The sequence below is a fragment of the Oryctolagus cuniculus genome, chromosome 3 (genome assembly GCF_964237555.1).
Source record: "Oryctolagus cuniculus chromosome 3, mOryCun1.1, whole genome shotgun sequence".
Classification (NCBI taxonomy): Eukaryota; Metazoa; Chordata; class Mammalia; order Lagomorpha; family Leporidae; genus Oryctolagus; species Oryctolagus cuniculus.
In genome coordinates, this window is record NC_091434.1 from 32,702,651 (window position 1) to 32,724,714 (window position 22,064).

At 43.2% G+C, this 22,064-nt stretch overlaps 1 protein-coding gene and 1 long non-coding RNA gene across 4 annotated transcripts in view; one reads left to right on the forward strand and one right to left on the reverse strand.

Annotated features, from left to right (window-relative positions):
• Window positions 1-3,120: 3,120 nt before the first annotated feature.
• On the reverse strand, window positions 3,121-6,855 carry LOC127491571 (uncharacterized). Its single transcript, XR_007920306.2, has 2 exons — window positions 6,693-6,855; window positions 3,121-3,631 (listed from the first exon to the last, which is right to left on the reverse strand). It is a non-coding gene; the product is annotated as an uncharacterized lncRNA (long non-coding RNA).
• The window catches only part of KLF7 (KLF transcription factor 7), a 98,470-nt gene continuing 83,185 nt past the window's right edge, over window positions 6,780-22,064 (forward strand). Inside the window, exon 1 of one of the 3 annotated variants that reach the window (XM_051848248.2) lies at window positions 6,780-7,424. In XM_051848248.2, coding sequence (XP_051704208.1) covers window positions 7,323-7,424 — 102 coding nt within the window. In that variant the 5' untranslated portion in view covers window positions 6,780-7,322. The remainder of the gene's footprint in view (window positions 7,425-22,064) is intronic. The other 2 variants (XM_002712596.5, XM_070070306.1) reach the window with 2 other exon arrangements.

The window sequence follows — 22,064 nt, forward strand, 5'->3', positions numbered from 1 at the left end:
TTATTGGGATTTCCCTTGCTTCCCAAATAATGACCAACATAGAGACAACACAGTCAAGACCATGTCATCCATGATGCCTCGCTTGAGAGGAACTGGCATGAAATGACTCGGAATAAAACAGGAACAGACTTGCTTAGAAAATTCCTTGAGAATTGCAAAGCTCTAGGAAGAGATGAGTTGGGAAAGCATTGTGAGGAGAGCAATAGAGCATTATTCCCCCTATTTAGGCTGCATAACTAAGAGGTTAAAGCATTTGCCAAGCTTACTCAAGAGAAATGCCAGTAATAAAAACTGAGTCAGCTGACTTTTGTAACCATTCAAATAAGCATCCTCTGGTAAAGAAAATCCAGTGCAATTCAAATGCATGACCAGTCAGCAAAAAAACTGTTGCTGACATTATTAATCTTCCAAACTACCCAGATCTATCATATACATAAAAACTCATCATTGGGCACTTGTGGAATAGGTATCCCTCGCTTAAAGGAATGTTCATTGTCAGCAAAGTTTGCTGTACAGAGACTTTCCATCAAATCGATCTGATTCTCCCATTGATTTCCATTACAAAATCTGAGGGCAGTCTGCTGTTTCAATCCCATTTACTGCATACCAAATCCTTTGGAAATGGCGCACTTAAAAGAAAAATGATAATGTTCTGATAAAACATTGACAGTGATATTCAATATATTGACAGTAACACTGTGTTGTATTCAACATATCACAACAAAAATGCTCTAGATGAACACAACACAGTCTTACAAACTGTGCCTCACATACTATGAATGGCAGTACTCTGTAAAACATTAGCAACTTACCTTTTTACTAGTTTCACAACTATCTTGGCATTTTTATCATTGTATAGAAAAGGCAATTATTCTTTAAAATTAGTTCTTAGAAATCTTTTTTGTTTCTTACTGGTTTCTTTCCCAAAATCTTTGTCTGGAATCCCCTGAATAGCTTGAGATGCTAATCCTAAGTGGCCAGTCAGACTGGACTCCGTCTCAGAGGTACATCTCAGCGCCTACTGGGATTTTCCCATCGTTGGAGGAACTGTGTGTCTCCTGGAAGGAATATTGCCAAGGGAAGTGGTGGATCTGATGAAGGCTGGACTGGACACTTTGTGTGCATTTCTGACTTCTAAGATATAGCACTACTATGTGACATCAGCAGTGTTCAGTGTTTAGCATCTTATTTTCAACCCTTGTGCTCTATATAGCATATGTCAAATGGCTGAATATTTTATGTAACATGTTGAATGACTGGTTGAATTTAAATGATGATTTTTGTTTTTCATTCAAGGATACTGACACTTCTAAATCATGGTAATTCAAGCCAGAAATGTGCCTATTGATATTAATTTCCATAGGAATCAAGTAGCACAAGTCACAGTAACACTAAATGTTCAATGCTCTAGGGTCTAGCACAACATTCTTGACAGTGAACTTTTGCTGAGTACTTGGATTTCTTATGTTTATTCTTGTCCTGAGCAAATTTTTGTCAAGTGGTAGATCACTGGAGTTAGAGAGAAGAGGCAAATGTTCTCCCTGGCCTACAAGCCCATCATTAACAGCACATCAGGTTGTTCCTTTTTTTTTTTTTTAAAGATTTATTTATTTATTTGAAAGTCAGAGTTACATAGAGAGAGAAGGAGAGGCAGAGAGAGAGGTAGAGAGGTCGTCCATCCACTGGTTCACTTCCCAATTGGCCAAAACGGCCAGAGCTATGCCAATCCAAAGCCAGGAGCCAGGAGCTTCCTTTGGGTCTCTCACACAGGTGCAGGAGCCCAAGCATCTGGGCCATCTTCCACTGCTTTCCCAGGTCATAGCAAAGAGCTGGATTGGAAGTGGAGCAACCGGGACTTGAACCGGCGCCTATATGGGATGCTGGCACTGCAGGCAGTGGCTTTACCCACTACACCACAGCACCAGCTCCAAGTTGTTCCTTTACTCATTTTATTTGACCCCACTACAATCACATTTCAATCTTCAGGGTGGGCTTTGGCATTTTATTTTAAAATAAACATATATTTTATTAGAGTATAACCTACCCACAGATCTCTAAACTCCAATAGCAAGACTCAGATCTTTTCTGGGGAAGATCAGCAGGTTACCTGCCAAGAATTCTTGATTAATTCTTCAAGACTAATTTTAGTTAAGCCCACCATGTCCTGAACCTCAGCATGTCAGGTCTCAAAATTGAAGACCCCAGGAAGTCAGATCAGACCTTGGCTAACTAAATTCACAAGAGGCAAACATGTAACTAAAATCTCTTTGTATTAATTGACAATAACAAGAAGTAGTGTCACAGTGACCAGGCTCTTGTGATTACAACCAGTACATTCTTTCCCTGCAGGCAGAACAAGTGGGAAGTCAAGTTATGAGCAGAAAGTGAGCACAGAATGAAAACAAAGAATTGTGTACTCTTGGGAAATATTTTATCCAAGATAGGAGAGGCCTGATGAAGACACCCCACCCCCTTTTTTTCCTCAATCATGAAAAAATTCTCAAGTGGCCACATATGCATTTTCTCCCTCAATTTAAAGTATGTCTTTCGGATATCTTACTTAACAGCCCACACCTCATTGACAATTGTTTTCTATGACGTAAAGGCTCCCTAAGTTCACACTTTCTTCCATTAGAGTAAGATAGTGTAGGAAGCAGAAGTCCTTAGAACATGAAATACTGTTCTATTCATACCCTGTGGTGGCAAAATTTACATTACAGTGCAAATACATACAATTCTATTGGAAATCTTGCCTCAAGTTTAAGGTTTCAGGGTATCAGTGAAAGTGAGGTTGATAAAACCAGTGGCAAAAGAGAATCTAGAATTAAACTAACAATGAAGGTATAATCAACACTGGTGATGACTCTATTGTTGCTTCAGCATACTTTGAATATCAAAGAACTGAGACCTTTGGGAGAACTTAGGCAGCTCTCTAACATTTTTTACAAAATGACCCTTTTTGATCATGCTGTGAAAGTCAATTATGAAAAAAAATTTAAAAAAAGAAAGTCAAATATGAAATAAAGCCTGTTGTAAGATGTGTAGAGGAGCAAAATAATATCTTGTCTTCACTCATCGCAAATTCATGGCTGACACTCCTATAACAAAACACAGGTTCACAAGAGAAAGCATAACAAATTTAATTAAAGTTTTACATTGGCATGAGAGACTTCAGATATGAAGACCCAAACCCTCAGGGGAAAGTGTATATTTTTATGCTTAGGTTTGATGAAGAATGGAAGTCATGTAGAAGTATGATTGCCAAAAGGAGGCATGATCTAAGGGAAATAAGCCTGGGGTGGTGGCAGAACTTAGCAAGGCTTATTTGTTCAGACTCTTCTTGGCCTGGGGGTGGGTGCCGAGCAGGACACCTGTCACATGAGGGTGGATCTTCAAGGGAGAAGGAAGGAAATTGAAGAGTGACCTTCCTAGGTTGTATGACTTGCTTCCAAACAGGGTTCTAGTTTTCATGAACAGCTTCATGGAAGAAACAACTCTTAAATGACCAGGGGAAGATCAGAGACCATCTTGCTTCTGTAGTTCTCCCAGTCTCCTACATCTCAAAATATTCAGCAATCTGAGGTGACAAACTTTGGAGTGTGGTGCTCTCAACCCCAGCAGGTGCTATATTCTGTAGGGAAAATTAAGCCAACAATAAGTTTCTTGATTTAATATTTATTCATTAATTCAATTAGCACATGGCTATGCTTAACAACATAAATTGTGTTGATATAGTAGAGAATAAATGCATTTCAATAGCATAGAGTTTTATTTCCAAATGAAGTCCTAAGCAAATCTTTTTTTTAACTAATTGCTCTGCAATTTGGCCCATGTTTTAAGATTTCCTTTGAGGGGGCTTTCCTGGTACCATTCACATCAGGATAATGGGGCTTCCTGACTAATGAAGCAGAGCTTTCCTGGTGGGAAGAAACAATGCCTTGTTTCTGTTTAAGTATGAAACTTTATTATTTTAGCTAAACTATCTTCATTTCTAAGTCCTTGGGAAGTAACTTACAAGTTACTACTATTTCCTATAGCATTACTTCCAAAGGATAATATTATTAGAAGTATTATCAATGTCCTCCAAAGCAATGCTGTAGAGGAGACAGACCTCATAGTGAACTTGGTGGCAGACCTATATTTGAATCTGCATTTGCCACACAATAGACATAATAGAGGGCAAATTATATGCCTTCTCTGAACATCAGTATTTTCACCTATATAAAATGGAGCAGTGGTAGCTTCCCAACATAGTTGTGAAGATCTGATATGAATGTGTGCACTGAGAAGTCATTTAATATGTGGTAGTCGTAACAGTGCTGCTTTTTTGGGTTCACTTGATTGCCAGAGTTCCTTTGTGATTTTAATTTGTTGATTGTTGCATACATGTGGATACTTTGCATGTGTTTTGCAATATGAACCCAGGGTCTTTAGGTTAGAAAAAGTAAGTAAGTGTGACTACTATTGAAAATATGCCTTTTGGAACACCTTGCTGCATAAATCTCTTAGAACCAATTCTGAAATATTCTTCAAACCTTCTAAAACTGGTTATAACGGGATTTTCAGGATTTATTTTGTAAAATTTTAGTTGAGTTCCTTTGTAAGTTGGATGGCTAACATCTACATGGGAAAAGTTCAACAGAACTCCTCCAGGCTCCCTTCCAATTTTTATAAATGCCTCAAAAAGCCTGGAGCAGTCCCCCAGTCCTAGGATTCAGATGCTTCTGATTGAACCCCAGTTTGACCACTTCCTGACTGTGGGACCAACAAACTTACTGGTTATATCCAAACCTGGTGTCTTCTGCCACAGAACTGGGGGATAGTGAAAGTGCCTATCTTGGGGTTCTCCTGAGATTCAATGAACCATCACATAGGAAAATTTGGGTATATACAGAATATTCTAAGTACCTAATAAATGGCCAACAGCTATTATTGAAATCTTTAAATTCACACGATAGCAAGCATGTTTCTATTTGTACCAAAATGGTAACAACGTAACACGCTCACAAAAAAGCTCACTTGAGTCTCCAACACCAAATCAGATACTTTGTTCTTGCCCCGTCTTTTGCCTCCTTTATGGAATTTCCTTCTATGAACATAGCTTCCGTCCTGTGCTTCTCAATGGCCTTCTGCTCATTTCCCTATCCTACTAGTATGGTGTGGGGGTGCAGGAGAGAGGACCTTATAAGTAAGCAGCAAGGGCTTTCTACCTCCTCTCCCTGCCGTCTCTAAGATTCTGATATGCCCCCACCTCGGCCCCCATGGGTCCAAGTATTCTGGTTTCTTACAGTGGCAGGCAGAAGCTCTGATCTGTTAATTTACTGAAAGTCACACAACCGGTAAAGAGGAGCCTCCCTGGACATCCTACACAGCCATCATTTTATTAAAATCACAAATTACACAACGAATGCTGTAAATCTGCCCAACCAGAATTCCAGATGCTAACAAGTAAATTAGTCAGACATTCCTCCATTCCAGTTATTCCTGTTTCATTTTCCCTGGTAAATACTAAATTTCAAGTTGTTCCACAAAGCAGAATCTTTCCCATATTGTGATACCAAGTCCCATGTAGTGAAAGGAAGGCGACAGGAGGAAGTGGATTAAGGTGAATGTGTTTCCTTCCGTTATGGCTAGAACGAAGTACAAAATTCTGCAATCTTTCAAAAAGTAGAAGTTCTGTTCACAGTGCATTTGGGGGAAACTTGAACCAACACTAACCATTTAAGGTCAAGCAAGCCCTTGGTCAGCCCTCACAGCTCAGCTAACACCATGTCTCCTATTTGTGTCTATGCGCCGGCTCCTAAGGCTCCTCGCCTCAACGCAGCGTGCAGACACCGCGGCCGAGAGCCACACAGCAAGGCCCCGCCACCTCCAGTCTCCGACGCCGCCCTCAAGCCCTAGCGCCCCTCGCAGTCACCCCGGCCGGGTCGGAAGGAGCGCGCGGGAAGTGGCGGGCGCGCGCACGGGGCGGGGACAGCGCGCGGCGCGGGGGCGGGCGCAGGCGGCTCTCCTCACACCGCTCGCCTTTGTTCTCTGCCATTGTGTGGCACTTCCTCCTCAGGCGCTGCTGCCCTGCACCATGGCAGCCGTGAGGAATTCGTGAAGGGACTTTTGGTGCCTTTCCTCCCTTTTCTGTTTGTTTATGAGTACGTGAGGACCTCCTTGGCGCCGCCTCTCGCTCGCGGTCGCCCGCCAGGGCCACGGCAGGAGGCGGGGTGGGACATGTCCTCGCCCCCGCCGGCTTCCCCGCGCCTCCCAGCCCGGTTCTCCTGCAGGAAGCCTCCCTAACCCAGCACTCTCCTGCCCGGTCGCGTCAGGACCACTACGGCAGCGCGCGACCCCTTGCCCGCCTAGGGACGCGGGCTGCGAGCGCGCGGGGCTCCATCGGGCACCAGGGCGCGGGTCGGAGGCCGGCGCGCAGCCCGAGCCCGGCCGCTTCGGCGTCCCGGGAGCCGGCGCGAGCGTCGCCGCAGCCCGCCCCGTCCCTCGCGCTCACGCTCCCCGGCCGCAGCGCGGCCGCCTCAACCCCCTTATATAGCCCTCTAAAAATAGCTCGCATCGCGCCGCCTTGTAAGGCAGCAGGGAGATCCGCAGCGCGCCAATCGGTGCCCGCCGCCGGGGCCAGGCTCCGCCCCGGGCCCCGCTCCGCGCTCCCCATTGGCCCTGAGTGACTTCATGAGCCCCCTGTTTACCTTACATGGTCACACGCGGCCTAATAGACGCCCTCCTCCGAGATCCCACGGCTGCGCGCAGAGCTGGGCGGAGGGAGGGAGTTTGGGGAGGGGGAAGAGCAGGAGGAGGAGAAAAGGGGAGGGGGGAGAGACTACAAACTAGCAAGGCTGGGGTGGGGGGTGGGGAGGGAAGGGAAGGGGGAGAGAGAGAAGCGATCGCGAGAAAAAAAAATGCAACCTCCCAAAATAAAGAGCAAAGATTGCATTAGGAGCGAACAGCGCTGCAGAAATAGATGGCAGCTTCGTGTCAGTGAGTTTGCATCCCCCGTCCTGATCCACGCGCCGGAGTGATCAGAGCCCTGGAAGGGAATTGTTACTCCCGTGAAGTCCCCTTTCCTGGCAGCCGTCTGCACTGTACACGCTGGATGCCTCGCTCCATCCACCCCGCTCACTCTCTCCTCTCTCACCTCCTCGCTCCCTCTCTCCTGCATTGATTTTTTTTTCCTTTATAGTTGACTGAAACAAAACAAAAACAAAAGGGCCACTGGATGTCTGCCTTCTTGGGGGGTGAGCCAGACAGACTGACAAACAAACAGCCCCGACTGTGTCCGGGGGAGGGTGTCTCCTCGCGTTGTGCCCGGCGGCAGCAGCATGGACGTGTTGGCTAGTTATAGTATATTCCAGGAGCTACAACTTGTCCACGACACCGGCTACTTCTCAGCTTTGCCATCCCTGGAGGAGACCTGGCAGCAGGTGAATGATTTAAATTACTTGTGTAAATCGTGTGTCGGTGGAGACGAAGGGGCTGCGTTGGTGTGGGCTGGGGTTGAATTTTTGTTTGTTCATTTTATTTTTCTTTTATATCTCTTTGGACTGTATTTTGTTTAAAATGTTTTCTGCAACAGTCCTATGCGCTTACCTCTCCACCGGCCCCAGTACCGGTAGTGTGCTTTGCGGAGCAGCGGGTCCCAGCTGCCTGCGTTTCAGTCACCAACACACATCCTTGCGCACACGTTGTGGGGGCTCCCTGTCACCCACCCCCCTCCCCGAACAGATCTGCCGAACTTCTGGGGTTCGGAGGAGCCGGGTGGGAAGGGGGTTTGGGGTTTTAGGAGCGATCGCTGACAGGATACCACGTCAGTACGTGCAGGAGCTCTACCTTCTTGGTACCTTAATCAGGTTCATCTCTTTCAACTGGTGCTGACGACTGTCAGATGGGGGTGGGGGATGTTGGGGCAGGAGTGTTTTCCCGGTAAGGAGCTAATGTCAATAAAGGAATAGGAGCTTGCTTTTGAGATTAGAACGTGGGCAGAAGGCAGCAGAGCAAGTGACAAAAGATACTCAGGGATATCTACAAGGAGGATGGAAGATGTGTCTGTCTTGGGCTGACAATGCATCCTGGGCTTCCCCAGTGTAATGCCTCCGGAGAGAAAACACCCTTTGCCCCTGCCCTTCTCTCTCTCTCTCTCTCTCCTCTCCTCTCTCACTGGGGTCCCTCTCCAGTTAGATGGCACAAGCTCGGACAAAGGGTGGCATGTGCTTCCATGCCCGGGACTCTGTCTTAGAGGACTAGTTAGGAAACTCCTAGGATGCTGAGGGCACGGACACTAAGTTGGCTGGGTGTCCCAGCGAGGATGAAGCGGGGCTGGGGACAAGTTCACCGGGCTTTGTGAAGTCCAGTAAAGTGCTGGTCAGTGAAAAGGGCTGGGTCTGCTGCGGAAACGGTGGTTTTTCCAGCAGCGATTAGGAGCTGCTGAGGGGACATTCTGCAGGGAAGATGGTGGGTGGGGGCGGGGGGAGCACGGGTATTTAAAAACCCCGGAGTGTGCACCATGGAAAGTCCAGGAAGACAGTCCAGATTTGCACATCGGAAGTGTGAACTTGTACAGTCGGTGCTGCAGAAAGCCACTTGCCCTTGGGGAGGGCTGCAAGAGGCTTGGTGTGTGGCTGCTCATGTAACTTCTCCGCTCAGGCTCAGTGACAGCAGCTTGTTAAGGCTAATGAACGGCTGAATTTCCTCTGCCAGCATCCAAAGCAGGATTTGCCAGCTTGGGGCTGGGATGTAACAGTTGTTGCTTTCATCGAGAGAGGTTTGGCTTTTGGTAGAAGGAGCTGGAGTGGCAACAAGGATCCTCTGCCTGAACCATTGTTACTAGTTGTTGTTCTCTCCTGATTAGAAGCTGTGAGTTTTCCTCCAGGTATTGGCTTCTGGTGTCTGTGTGTCAGCACATGCATTCCTCTTCAAGGATGCTGGCAGATACTCTGGACTTTGGCTCTCTGTAAACACACTTGATACATTTTTAGCATAAAGCATTTCTTCAATGCATCTTTAACAAGACTATCTCTCATGAAGGCACTCACTCCATCAATCTTTTTCCTCTTCTTTTTTCACATGCTAATTAAACCAAAATGTTGCCAGGATTTCATTTCTGAAATAGCCTTCATTTCATGCTGTCAGCTCGCTGGTGTCACATCAGTTGCATATTAACAACTGTCTAGACAGGTTAGGGAAGGGGATCTGTTGATTTAGTCAGCCTGCCCAAGGCAGCCCTTGTTTGTGACTAACTGTTAAGCAGAGCAGTTTCGGAGGGAAGAAAGTTGGCTTTATTTGTTACAGCGTTCCCTCCTGATGAATCACACAACTTTGTTTTTGGCTCAAGTTTTTGCAGTTAGTAGAGATTGCTTCGGGGAAGGCCTCTCCTGAAAAGACCTGCTTTTCTAGATCTGGTTGGAGAGATCGAGAAAAGAGAGATCTGGGAGGAACTCCAGATCTGCAAGGCAACATCATGGGCTTGGCCATCAGAGGATCTCTTCCATCTATTGTTTCCTCAGAGTCCCACTCAGCTCTTCCTGCTGCTCCCTCCCACTCCCCCTCCCTCTCTACTCCTCCCCCCTTTCACTGGAATCTCCAGCTTAGTGTCTGCAGGCAAAGAGATTTTCACCATCTGAGTTCCCTGCTTATTCCTTGCCTTAACTGCCTCCAACTGTCAAGCACCCTCACCTTAAAGCTCTTGGCCAAGTTATTTCAGAGGCATGCTTATTTCAGGTCCTTCTGAAATGCAACTTGTGGAAAAGCACTTTATAAGCGCAAGATAGCACTCTCAGGAGCCTCCTGCTCAGAACTCTCCAGTCACAGCTGCACTACATAGAGCAATGGCAGAAACCTTTAACTCTATCTCTTCCTTCCTCCTCCTCCCCAAATCCTCTTGCAGTTTCTGAGTGTGAGGGGTAGTGGTGGTTATACGGAACTGTTTGTTCCAAACCAACCATCAGATGGTGAAATGTTGAGACTGTTTGCTCAAAACAACTTGAGAAGGTTGCTACAAAGAACCCCAGGCAGGGGGAAGTTTCCTGATGCTCTTGGATAATCAGATTTTAGAGGTCAAATAAAGAGTAATTATTAGATGTTTTTCTTAAAGTGAACGGTGTACCTGGCCTCAGGGAGATGAGCAAAATATGGAGATTCTGATAATCTGATTTGGTTTCTAGAGAAAGGGTGGCTTGGATGATAAACCCAAGAACATCTGTGCATCAGGAAATTGAAGATGGACTATTTAGGGGATTTTATTTTAAACTTAGGATGTAGGATAATTGTCCTGCTTAATAGTCAGTGAGTCTGTGACAAAGTCATTGACTGTGACAGGGCCACCTCCTGTCATGGAGATCATCATCTTGACATTGGATTTTCAGGCAATGATGCATTAGCCACATGTGGCTCCAATTCTGAAAAGCCTTGCTGATATACTTTTAAAATCCAAATGGACACCCTACATTAACAGCGCTCCATTTCTGGGCTCTGACTGCATGCTTAAGTACTCGGCCCAAGTAATATCATCTCTGCCTGTCATAACTGTAAATTACACCGTGCTTACGTGGCCTGTTATTTTATGAAATTCAGGTGATACACAACTCTTAAAGCTACCAATCTTAAGCTCTTTGGAAACTTGCGGGAAATTTTCCAAGATCTGTCTTAGCAAAAGCAGGCAAAAGTCAAGGGTAAGACAGTGGCTGGAACAGCTTATAGGATACCATTTGATGATGGATAGAGGAAGATCTGTTTATAGGTCTCCTTGGGGAGGGCCTCCTGTCTGACCTAGAGAATAAAAAGGATTTGATAAAATACTATTATTTTCTTCTCTACTATACAAAGATTTTTAGAATTTTTATGTATTTACAGTGAGGCTGCTGTTTCATGAGTATAGATCAAGTAGCAATGTACTAAGTCTTATTTGGACTTAGCTTTGCTTCATGTCATTGAGGATCATGGCATGTTTACTTGAAAACTCTTAGGGAATTATGTTCGTTATTAATGCTGATTCACAATTGGCAGATGGGGTCAGTTTCAGGCCTCCCTTTAGCTTGGAGAAAATTTTCCACTGCTACTGGAAACAAATAAATAAATCATAGAACATTCCTCCCTCCTCCCTCATTCCTCCATTGTTTTAAACTAATGGCATACTTGGCTACTGTAAGGACTGAAGTGTCCCCACAGCACTGCAATTTTATCTTGGTTTCAGGCATCTTGAAATACTTTTTATGAGGGCCTTTGGTACGAGGCACCTCTAGAGGACAACCTAGAGAAATGGTTGCCTTGCAGGAACAACCTCATGGTACCAGGGATGGGATTCGGTGTGGAAGCCACATTGCTGCTTCTATGTGAGATCTTGCATTTGCACTGCCTTCTACAGGTCTGAGCAGCCAGGTGCTGTCTCAGCCAGAAAGACAAAGCAAACTGTAGGGTCCATCCATCTGCAGGTTTGCCTCTGTCCCCAATTTGCAGAAACCCTTGTCATGAATTAGAATTTCTTGGCAACAGCACCACCCAGGGAAATTTGTAGACACAAAGGAGCCTTACTAACCACACTGAAAGGATAAAATAGCTAGCTTTTTTTTGTATGTGATTTGTGTGTTCTTCAGTTACCGTAAATCTCTTTCTTTATTTGAAACAGTGACTTGATAGATGAAAAAAATTAGAACTGCCCCTATTAGCCAGCTTTGTCTTTATAAGGACACAGTCACTAAATAAATGTAGCTTTAAAAATGAGAGCATATGTGAATGTAATCAATCACATACTTGGCCTTTCTTTAATAGATTCATTTCCATGTTCTTTTAATAGACACATCTTTGTGTAGATTTAGGAGCTTTGAAATTGTCATGCAGTCTACCTGTTTGCAGTTTGCTATTTTAAAGTAGGTGAACATTCCAGTGCGGATTTTTTACTACATCTGTCCTTAGCAGGGGGAAGGGGAAGGGAGTCACCATTCTTTGTTCTCTGTGAACCTCCCACCCTACTCCCTGCCCTGGGGAGAATGAAATGTTGGGGTCCCATCCATTTAGGAGGCAGAGCAAAGATGCAGGGTGACAGTCTTGCCCTGCGATGATTTATTCAAGGAGATGTCAGAGACTTTAAGCATTCAATTGTGGGCTGTTTTATCTCTCCCAGCATATTCTAAATATAAGTGACAGTGGGGGCTCATTTGCCTGGAGAATTAGATGGACAGTTTAGAGTGGGTCCTAATGGGGCTTGTAATAGCCTTTCTCTTAATGAATCTTCAGATTCTCTCACTTCAGAGAATTCCTGTGTTTTAACTTTTTGAATCCAAGAAGGCACTACAATTTTTCTTTCACCACACTTTGCACCTACCAGGGTAAGAAAAATGTGGTTTACTCTGGTTGGCCTCAGCTGGCTCGTGTTGCTAGAATAGCTGCTGTGATAACAAACTGGCTGGTGGATGGCCCTATCTTTTGAAGTTACAGCAGTGTGCAAGGTGTTTTTTATCACCTTTTCTGGACCCCATGACTGCTGAATGCTGAGAATGTCTCTGTGATTCTAGTCATTCAGTGCACTGGTGTGGGCACTGGGATTTGCTGAAAGTTTAGGACAGCTCCGCAACTTAACCTGAGTAGAGCCAAAAGGGTGAAGGACAGAGAGTCCATCTCTCTGCTAATCTCTTTGTTTTCCCAAATCAGCTGTGCTTAACTTCATAAGCAAGTGGAAATGTTTTAACCTCCAGATACCAACCTTCCCAAGAACAGTGAATAGAAAACTCTACTACTGCTAATAGTGTTGCTTGAACAAGTTACAGTATCTAATAATTAATGCTACATTAATTACAGAAATTACACACACATGATATTCTCCTTTCAGAACATTCAAATAAGAAAACATCCTTATTCAGTCTACTTTAAGAGCTTCTGAAATGAGTATTGCCATTATTAGGATTTGCTTTTACCAAGGTTTGTCATGAACTTGCTCCTCTTCCACCTGGTCTTTATTTCCTGCTACTCTTTTGCAGAATTGTTTCTACTGCCTTGTGTCTTCTTTGTTTTCCTCACTTGGCATTTGTGGACCCTAAGAGTTTGGTCACATTAAATGTATTGTGTCTGTTCCACTCTCCATCGGAACAGTTTCTAGCTGCTCAATCCACTCGTCCTTGACATATAGTTGCTATAACTGAGTATTAGCAACAGCCTGGGGCTATGAGGCTAGACTCCTCCTGCTTGAGGTGTGTGGCTTCTGATTTTAGGGGGGTACCATGAGCTGATAGATAGATCCAGTCTCGCAGTGGGGTTTTCTTTGTTTGTATTAAAATGTAACACAACAAGCACTTCATTTCTTAAGCCTTTGTTATGGACTGAATACTGTGTGTGGGTGATGAAAAGTCCAATTGGATATGAAGTCTGTCCCCTAGCAGTTTCATTCTAGTAGGGAAATACAGCATGTTCAAAATTAAGGAGCAGAATAGAACATGATGGCTGAAACAAGATATATTAAACTCTGTGTTTTGGAATTCTGACCTGTGCCTATCAGTATTTACCCATATTGATACACTCTTGTTTATAAAACATGTTGAGACTTCCTAAGTTCTGTTGTGGTCATGTTTTGAGCTGAAGGCAGGTTGGAAGCTGGACACTTTGAGGGCAGATGAGTATACAGTGTGACTACACATGCCCATAATGACCAGGAAATAGCATCCATGTCTGTGTCATTCGGAAATGATTAGAGTTAATTAAAATAATTAATGTAGAGCCATATGTGATATCTATTTCTGAATATGAGTTTATTGACATTTCCTGAGGGTCATATTGAAAGGCAGGCACCCAGCCTTGTACCAAAGCTGGGAACGTTGGATCTTTTAATTTCGGATCTTGAAAGGGTCTTGATTTCCTCAATCCTAAAATAGTAGGGTTGAACCAGGTGAATGTTAAAGCCAGATGAGGCATTGAACTCTCCAGGCTCACACAGCTAGTTAACACTGCTGGTTCTATGGCCCAGGGTTTTTCAGGTGACTCACTTCTCATTCTTCTATCTTTGTGAACTTTTTTCTCTGAAAGAGAGACAAGGAAGTCACCCTTTAACTTTGGAGAGTACTAATAAACAAATTTTTGGGAATTGGCTAGGCATCAGTCCAAGCTATTGAAAAATTTTAAAAGGCTTACTTGTGCAATTTAATCCTTTCCAATTTTAACGTGCAGTAAATTGGAAAATATACACCATACTGAATTTTTTTTAAAAGTCCTCAATGATACTATAATCTTATAAAAAGTAACATCAGTTAATAATAAATGGGGAGTAAGGAAGTTACCTTACGGCATATTTGATAGGGGGTTGGCTGGGAGATAGGACTGAGGTTCTATATAGAAAGCAGAAAATATGAATTGGCCTTGTTTCTGACATTTTGCCGACAAAAGGACTGCATGAAATAGAAACCTATGTGTCAATTCATGACAATCTTTTTTGAAGTGTGTTTTTACTGAGATAGCAGGATGAGCAGTGAGGTGTAATGTTTTATAAATTTAAACAAAAAGTACTGCATATGTATGAGCATTTAGCATTGAGGTTAAGACACTTGCTGCCACCCACTTAGGAGTACGTGTGTGTGTGTGTGTGTGTGTGTGTTTTCCAAGCTCCTGATCCCAATTTCCTGCTAGTGCAGATTCTGGAAAGCGGTAGTAATGGCTCAAGTAGTTGTGTTCCAGCCATCCACGTGGGAGATCTGAATTGAGTTCCCAGCTGCTGGTTTTGACCCTACCCCAGACCCAGTCCTTGTAGGCATTTGGGGAGTAAACCAGCAGGTGTAAGGCTGTCTCTCTCTTCCTCATAAATAAATCATTTAAAAAAAATACTTCATACTGTAATATGCATTTGGGAAGACCCTCAACCTCTGTGCATTTTTTCCCCCAAAAGTTATTTGAGGACTTTAGGACGAGGCCACCTACTTGCCACCATTTCCCTTTTGAGGAAAGACAGTACAAGGTTCTCTCCATGCCTTTGCCCCACTTACTTTCTACTCCTCCCTTCCCCTGTGCAGTCTCTCCCAGTTATGATGGTGAAATTCTCTTCTGGCATTCATCTCACAGATCTCTTTCATTCTGAGATCTTAGGAGTTGAAGTCTCCTTCCCAAACAGAGACTTCTTTTCCTCAGAGCCCTCACTGGCAATTTCTGATACTTTCCTGGGTTTCAGGCACACCCTTCTCAACTGGAAATGTGGGGCTGACAGTCAAGGATTTTGGTGCTTGTTCCACCAATGCCTCAGCTCAATCTCAAACCGCTAATACATCAGCTTCTTCCATGGAACTTTTCCTTTTCTTGGACTCCCTATTTCTTTTGTTAATCTGATCATTCTTCTCATGATCAAGGTTTGATAATGCCATCTTTGGCTCCTCTCTTCCCTTTGAATCTAATAAAAAATTAGGTAGGAAAATCTCATTAGTTGAAATAAAAAATGAAATGCAAAATCCCACTGATTTGATTTTCAAGATACTTTAGTGTCTTCAAATTCTTGTCTCCTCTCCTACCACCATTGCTCTGGGGTCACCCTTGTCACCTCCTTGGGTTTGTCTTTCTATCCCCAGCTCATGGTGTAGCCAGCTTCCAAAATCATAGTGGCCCAGTGCTACACTTAGGGAGAGACCCAAATTCTAAGAGTCAGGGTGTTTCTAGAGTAGGACTCCCCTCTGGTTTCTCTTCAGATCCTGTAAATCCTTCACCATTATCAAGAGCAGACCCACAAACATTTGCAAATTCTACCCACTTTTGTGTGTCCTAAATGCTATACAAATTGAGTGACTGCTTTTCCTGCTTCTGTCCTTAGGTTGTTTCCTCACCCTTTCCCTCATCTTCCCTTTCTTCTTCCTAATCCCATTTGTCCAAATTCCACCCATCCTTTAACTTTCAGACAATTGCCACCTCTTCCAGGAAACTCCCTTCCTTGCCCAAATGAACAATAATTGCTACTATTTCTGCACTGTTGTATAGAACTCACTACTTCCTTATGATATTTTTCCAGGGATAAGGTTGTTCATTCTCTAGTTCCTCCTTTTTCCCCCTGTTGTCTTATTTTTTTCTAATTAGCCTATGTGATTTAAGGCAGAATTGATGCCATGGTTATAATTTTGTTAATCTACTTTTAATGTATGATCTGTTTTTTACTGTATTTTTAAAAATGTTATTTAAGTTATACAAGTTTCATTTATTTCATATATGCAGATTTAGGAACATAGTGACACTTCCCCCCAACCCTCCCTCCCGGTCAACTTCCAACCATTCCTTCTCCTCCTTTTCACCTTCCCACTCTTAATTTTTACAAAGATCTATTTTCAGTTTACTTAATGATCATATAGTTAACCCTACACTAAATAAGAGTTCAACAAATAGTAAAAAGAAAAAAATGCCGTTCCTCAATGGAAGAGACAAGGGCTCTAAACAATCATCAGATCTCAAAATGTCTGTTTTACTCCAATACATTACATTTCAGGTACTATACTAGTTACTTTGGATCAGGGAAAACATAGGATATCTGTCTTTTTGGGACTGGTTTATTTCACTAAGTATAATAGTTTCCAGTTGCATCCATCTTGTTGCAAAAGACAGGATTTCATTATTTTTTTTAACAGCTGAGTAGTACTCCATAGTGTATATATACCAACAGTTGATGGACATCTGGGTTGATTCCATATATGATCTGTTTTTCAGAGAGTCCTGCACACAGGTGGTTATTTGGGTTGTATGTTATGACTATCACGTAAGGTTTGACCATCTCTTTAGCAGTGATTCTCAATCATGGCTCTATGCAATCTGATTAAATAAATATTCCTTTGAAAGGGACCTAGGCATCAGTGTTTGTGAAACAGCCAAGGCTCTGAACCATTGATCTGTAGAGGGTTAATGGTATTTCACAGTGGCAGGTGCCTATTCCTTCCATTGAAATATTTCATTTCTTGTATATTTTGAAGTCTGAGTGCACCAGAGGTTTATTATAAAGCAGGACAGAATGAGCAGATGTATTTCATCCAGCTTCTTTGTTTACAGTAGCTGCCCAAGTGTTGCTCGATCCTTCTTATTTTGCTTTCCCTCACCTTAATGTGTCTAAGGCAGTCTTACTTGGCTCACATTTCCTGTGACCCACCAGAGGCTTGCTTAACCTGGTCAAATTCAATTTCTGGAAACTTTATGGTGCTGAGCATTAAACTGCAGCCATGCGGTGTTCCAAATAATTCATCCTTGGTAGGTCCTCAGCCATGATTTTTCCCACTTACCTAAGCCTGCCCCATGGTTTTAGAGGGATGGGTGCATACATGTACATCTGTCAAATGATGTCAGATAGGCATTAGCTACCAGCTGTCTGTTTTTCTTACTGACCACACTGTTTGGAAGTAGACTCTGTTTATTAAGAATTTCAAAGAAATCATCTTTCTAGTAAGAAGAACAAAAATAGACCATAGAAGAATTGCTGCTGAGGACATTCAGGCAAGGAGGCTGTGTCCACATCCACAGAAGGCTCAGCTCCTGTGGTATTAACTGTGGGCATGCAGCGATCTTCACAAAGAAGCTTTAGAAATACCTCTTTTTCAAACTGCGATGTTTGCAAAATTGTATGTACTGTGGCTGAATCCTTTCATCTATAAACTCTCTTTGATGGGGATATGGTTAGCAAGAGAACATCAGGAGAGGAGCTCAGAGCTCAGGGTGGAAGGATGCCTTTTGGAAAGCTCAACCCAGCTGTGAAAATGGCAATTAGCCATGAAGCAATTGCCCTGCAAGGGACTGCCCACCTGCTCTTGACCCTACTCTCACATTCCCCTTCCAAAACCAAGTTAGCAGGAATTCAGTGGAGTGGTCATAGTGTTGGCACTTATTTTTGGAGAGGCAGAAAATTTGCTCAAAGGAGTGGAAATAGATTCTCCCTACTCTCAACCCCTTCCTTTAAGGTTTCAGTGTTTTTTCATATAGCCACTCCAGACCCTGTTCATGGAACACAGTTGCTCCTCCAACACTGTGAGGAGGCCTCTGCAGAACGGATTCTCCTGTGGGCTGTTGCAGATGATGCTCAATGTCAGACTTGAGTTGCTGACTTTACTTTTGCATTCAAAGCTTGTTCAGCCCTAACCTGTGCATTTCCCTTCCTATCTTAAGGTTTTTGCTTATCTTTTTTTTTTTAAATAAAGATTTGTTTATTTATTTGAGAGATAGAATTGCAGACAGAGGGAGAGACACAGAGAAAGGTCTTCCATCTGCTGGTTCACTTCCCAAATGGCTGCAATGGTGGAGCTGAGCCAATCTGAAGCCAGGAGCCAGGAGCTTCTTCTGGGTCTCTCACATGGGTGAAGCGGCCCAAGTACTTAGCCATCTGCTGCTTTTCCAGGCTATTAGCAGGGAACTGGATCAGAAGTAGAGCAGTTGAGACTTGAACCTGGGCCCATATGGGATGCCGGCATTGCAGGCAGAGGCTTAACCTACTATGCCATAGCGTTGACCCCTGATTCTTTCCTTAATGTAGAGCAAGAGATGATTTTTATCTGTGATGGGATTTTCCTATTTGCTTATGAGAACCTAACAAACATCTGTATTGAATGGATGTCCTAAAGGGCTCAGGGTGTTTTGCTCACGGTCTCTTGTCATGAGCACATTGTTTTCTGTAACTAGGGAGAAGGCAGATGTTACAGAATTTCCCACTCAGAGGCAAGTAAATTGGGGCAAAGGAAGATTAAGCAAGTTGTCTTTCTGCAGCTGCAAAGCAACAGAGTTGCAAAACCATTGATAGACTATACTTTCCTCTTCCCTTTTTTCATTTGGTCACTTTTGCCATCATCATCATAATATATGTAATATGTATCAAATACTTACCAAAGATGATCCCACTTGAGCACCTTATATGTATCATTTTATTCAATTCTTACAACAACCCTGTGAAATATATATTTTCCTTATCTTCATTGAGGGTTGAAGCATTAAATGTCTTGCGTAAAGCACTCAACTTGGAAGTGGTTGAGCCAAGATCCACTAGGTAGGCTGACACTTTTTATATATACAAACACCTGCTTATATATATATAAACACTTGATTAGGAAGCTGAAGGCTGTGGCCTGACAATCAGTGGATATGTATAGATTTGAGGTTCACCAGTCTGTCTTCTGTGCCTTGGTCTTCTTATCTATAAAAGGACTGCACTGTGCTATATGCTGCCTAAGGTCACAGTGTTTCATAGTAGACAAATTACATGGAGGCTTTGAAGTCAGGCAGAGCTGGAACCTTGAGACAGTTACTTAACATCTCTGAGTTTCATTCATCATCAGTAGAATGAGTTATTAGTTTCTCCATAAGAATTGGCTCTCTGGCCTACTTTCTGGTACATAGCATGCATTCAATAACTGCTCCTTCCTTCCCCAGTCTCCCCTCAATCAGTAGTACAATGCTGTTTCTCTAAAGAGTATCATTGGTCTCTTGAAGATCCCAGTGAGCTTGAAGTCTAAGGGAGGCTGCATAAGGGAAGGCTAGGGGGGAGTATGCTGGGAATTGAACAAGGTATTCCTTTACCTTTCTTTACACAGGAGAAGCTCCAATTGACTACCTTGTACTTAGAACTAGGGAAAGACTAGCAATACCTATTGCCCCCAGAAACCAGCTTGTTTGACAACCTTGGAATTTGCTAGACTTGCTCATGCAAATGTTCAACCTCTTCCTCTTTCTTTCTCTTCAGTCTTACTTATGCCTTACTTCCTCTCAGTTTTGCCAGCATGCAGTTATTTTTTAAAGAGTCAGAATTAGGCATATATAACATAATACAGCGCTGGTTACTGCACCTGCCATTTCTGCCTCACCTGATGACTGAGCTTACAACAGCTTATAAGAGTGAATCAGGTTTTATGAGATCTATAAATATTTCAGATAGGATTTTTATTTCATTTTCCCCCTTCAAATAAGACATAATGGAAGCACTCTCACACACAAGGAATATTCTTTCCGTGATAAAGGAGGATGTTTTGGAATTGGCCTCTGAAAAGCCATAATTTGATGGAGCTGTTGATGTTGGGAGTTTTATGGGGGAGGGGGAAGAATCATACATATGCTGCTATAAAATTCGAAGATTATTTCTTCATGTGTAAGGTTTAGCTCAGCCCCTATGGAGAGATTTATTTCAGGGATGCCAACTCTGTGTGAAGACTACATTCCCTCCTTCTGTGGACTGTGTATTTGTGTTTTCTTGGATACATAGAAACCAGGGGAGGAAAGCCCCATTGGTTAGCAGGGGGTAGGTACCCTGAAGGAACTTTCCAGTTTTTTGTCTACTCTGATTCCTGCTTCCCTGGGGGAGGATGGTCACATGCTTCTCTCCACTTTATGGACTTCCTCAAGAATATTTTATAAATCTCAGTGAGATCCCTGTCCTCCAGCCCTGGAATTACACTTACAAAAAAAGGATTCTTGGGCTTACTCATTTTCTTAATGTGTGTTAACTAAAGATTTTTCCTACCTTGCTCTTTGAGGTATATCTAGAAGGAACATCGGACACTTGACTTTTTTTTTTTAAAGATTCATTTATTTATTTGAAAGAGTTACACAGAGAAAGAAGGAGAGGCAGAGAGAGAGAGAGAGGAAGGGAGGGTCGGGGGAGAGAGAGAGAGAGAGAGAGAGAAAAGTCTTCCATCTGCTAGTTCATTCCCCAATGCCGATCTGAAGCCAGGAGCCAGGAGCTTCTTCCTGGTCTCCCAGTTGGGTGCAGAGGCCCAAGGACTTGGGCCATGTTCCACTGCTTTCCCAGGCCACAGCAGAGAGCTGGATTGAAAGAGGAGCAGCCAGGGCTAGAACCTATATGGGATGCCGGCACTGCAGGCAGAGGATTAACCTACTGCGCCATGACAGTGCCAGCCTCTGACGGTTGTTTAAAAGTTCAATTAAAAATGAAATGTCTGACTCCCTGACCACTTTGATGTTCGTTTTCTGCACAGTTGTCCCTTGTATCTTCCTCCAATTTTCAGTAGATCTGCATTTAACTAGATATCATTTAATTTGTTCTTGAAGAAATGAAGCATGTGAACCTGAGTGTACCTGGACCGAGGGGTGTGCAGAAGACGTTGGCCTGAATGTCATTGGTTTGTTTCTGTTTGCCATTGTCTCTGTGTGTAATATAATCCTAGCTTCCGGGCTCTGCTACTACAACCTCTGCTCTGTGTATATCCTCAAATAATGCTGCTTCCTCAGTTTTCTCATGTGTACGTGCAGTAGTTAGGAACAGTGAGATTGTCAGGGATGTACAGGAAGTTCCTATGCTAAACTGACTTGAAGATGTATGTGATGTGGTCAGCATGCAGATTTTATTTATACCTTGAATGTTTTAGAACTTTTGCTATACTCTTCAGCTAACTTTGTTCCCTGGTTTCCAACTCATTTCATGTCTGATCTCTGGCCCAGTGAGCACAACTTTGGGTTTGTGACTCTTGAACTTGTACTATCTAAGCCACCTTTCTCCTCCAAAATGCTATGATTTGTGGACTACCTCTGTTTCTCCATCGGTCCCAAGCTGGCTTACTGTCTGCTGTAACCCAGAATTCATTTTCAGTTCTTTGTCATTTCTCTGCCTTGTTGAATGTCTTTGTTTGGGATTCTATTTTATAAAGCAATTTCCAAATTGCATCTCACTTTTTCCTAGTCATCCAGGTTCTGTTGTGGATCATCGAAATCTGGGATGGAAAAGACCATCTGGTTTGCCCCTCCCCCGCCGGGGCTGAGCAGTTGCTTAGAGCATGCTCATTTCTTACTGGTATTTGCAACATTTTCCAACTTGGAAACTGACTGTGACTTTCCTGAGCTTGCAGCTTCTTCTTGGTCTAAGGGAAAGATTTTTTTTCACGTGACATTGCTCCTTAACAAAATGACTGTTGTTGTCATGATTTGCCACTCCCAGAAACCCAACTGGACAGTTGTGGGGAGAACTCCTGAGTGTGGAAGAAAAACGTAGTCAGTTCTGAGTTTTCTTGGTTTGAAATAGAAGCATGCTCTGCAGAATTTAGTAAACTGCCTTCACTGACTATTTTATGTAGAAGTGGGTTTGATATGACTTGTTTCCTGGAGGAAGTAATGCCTGTGGTGTGAAGTCTAGGGTATTATAT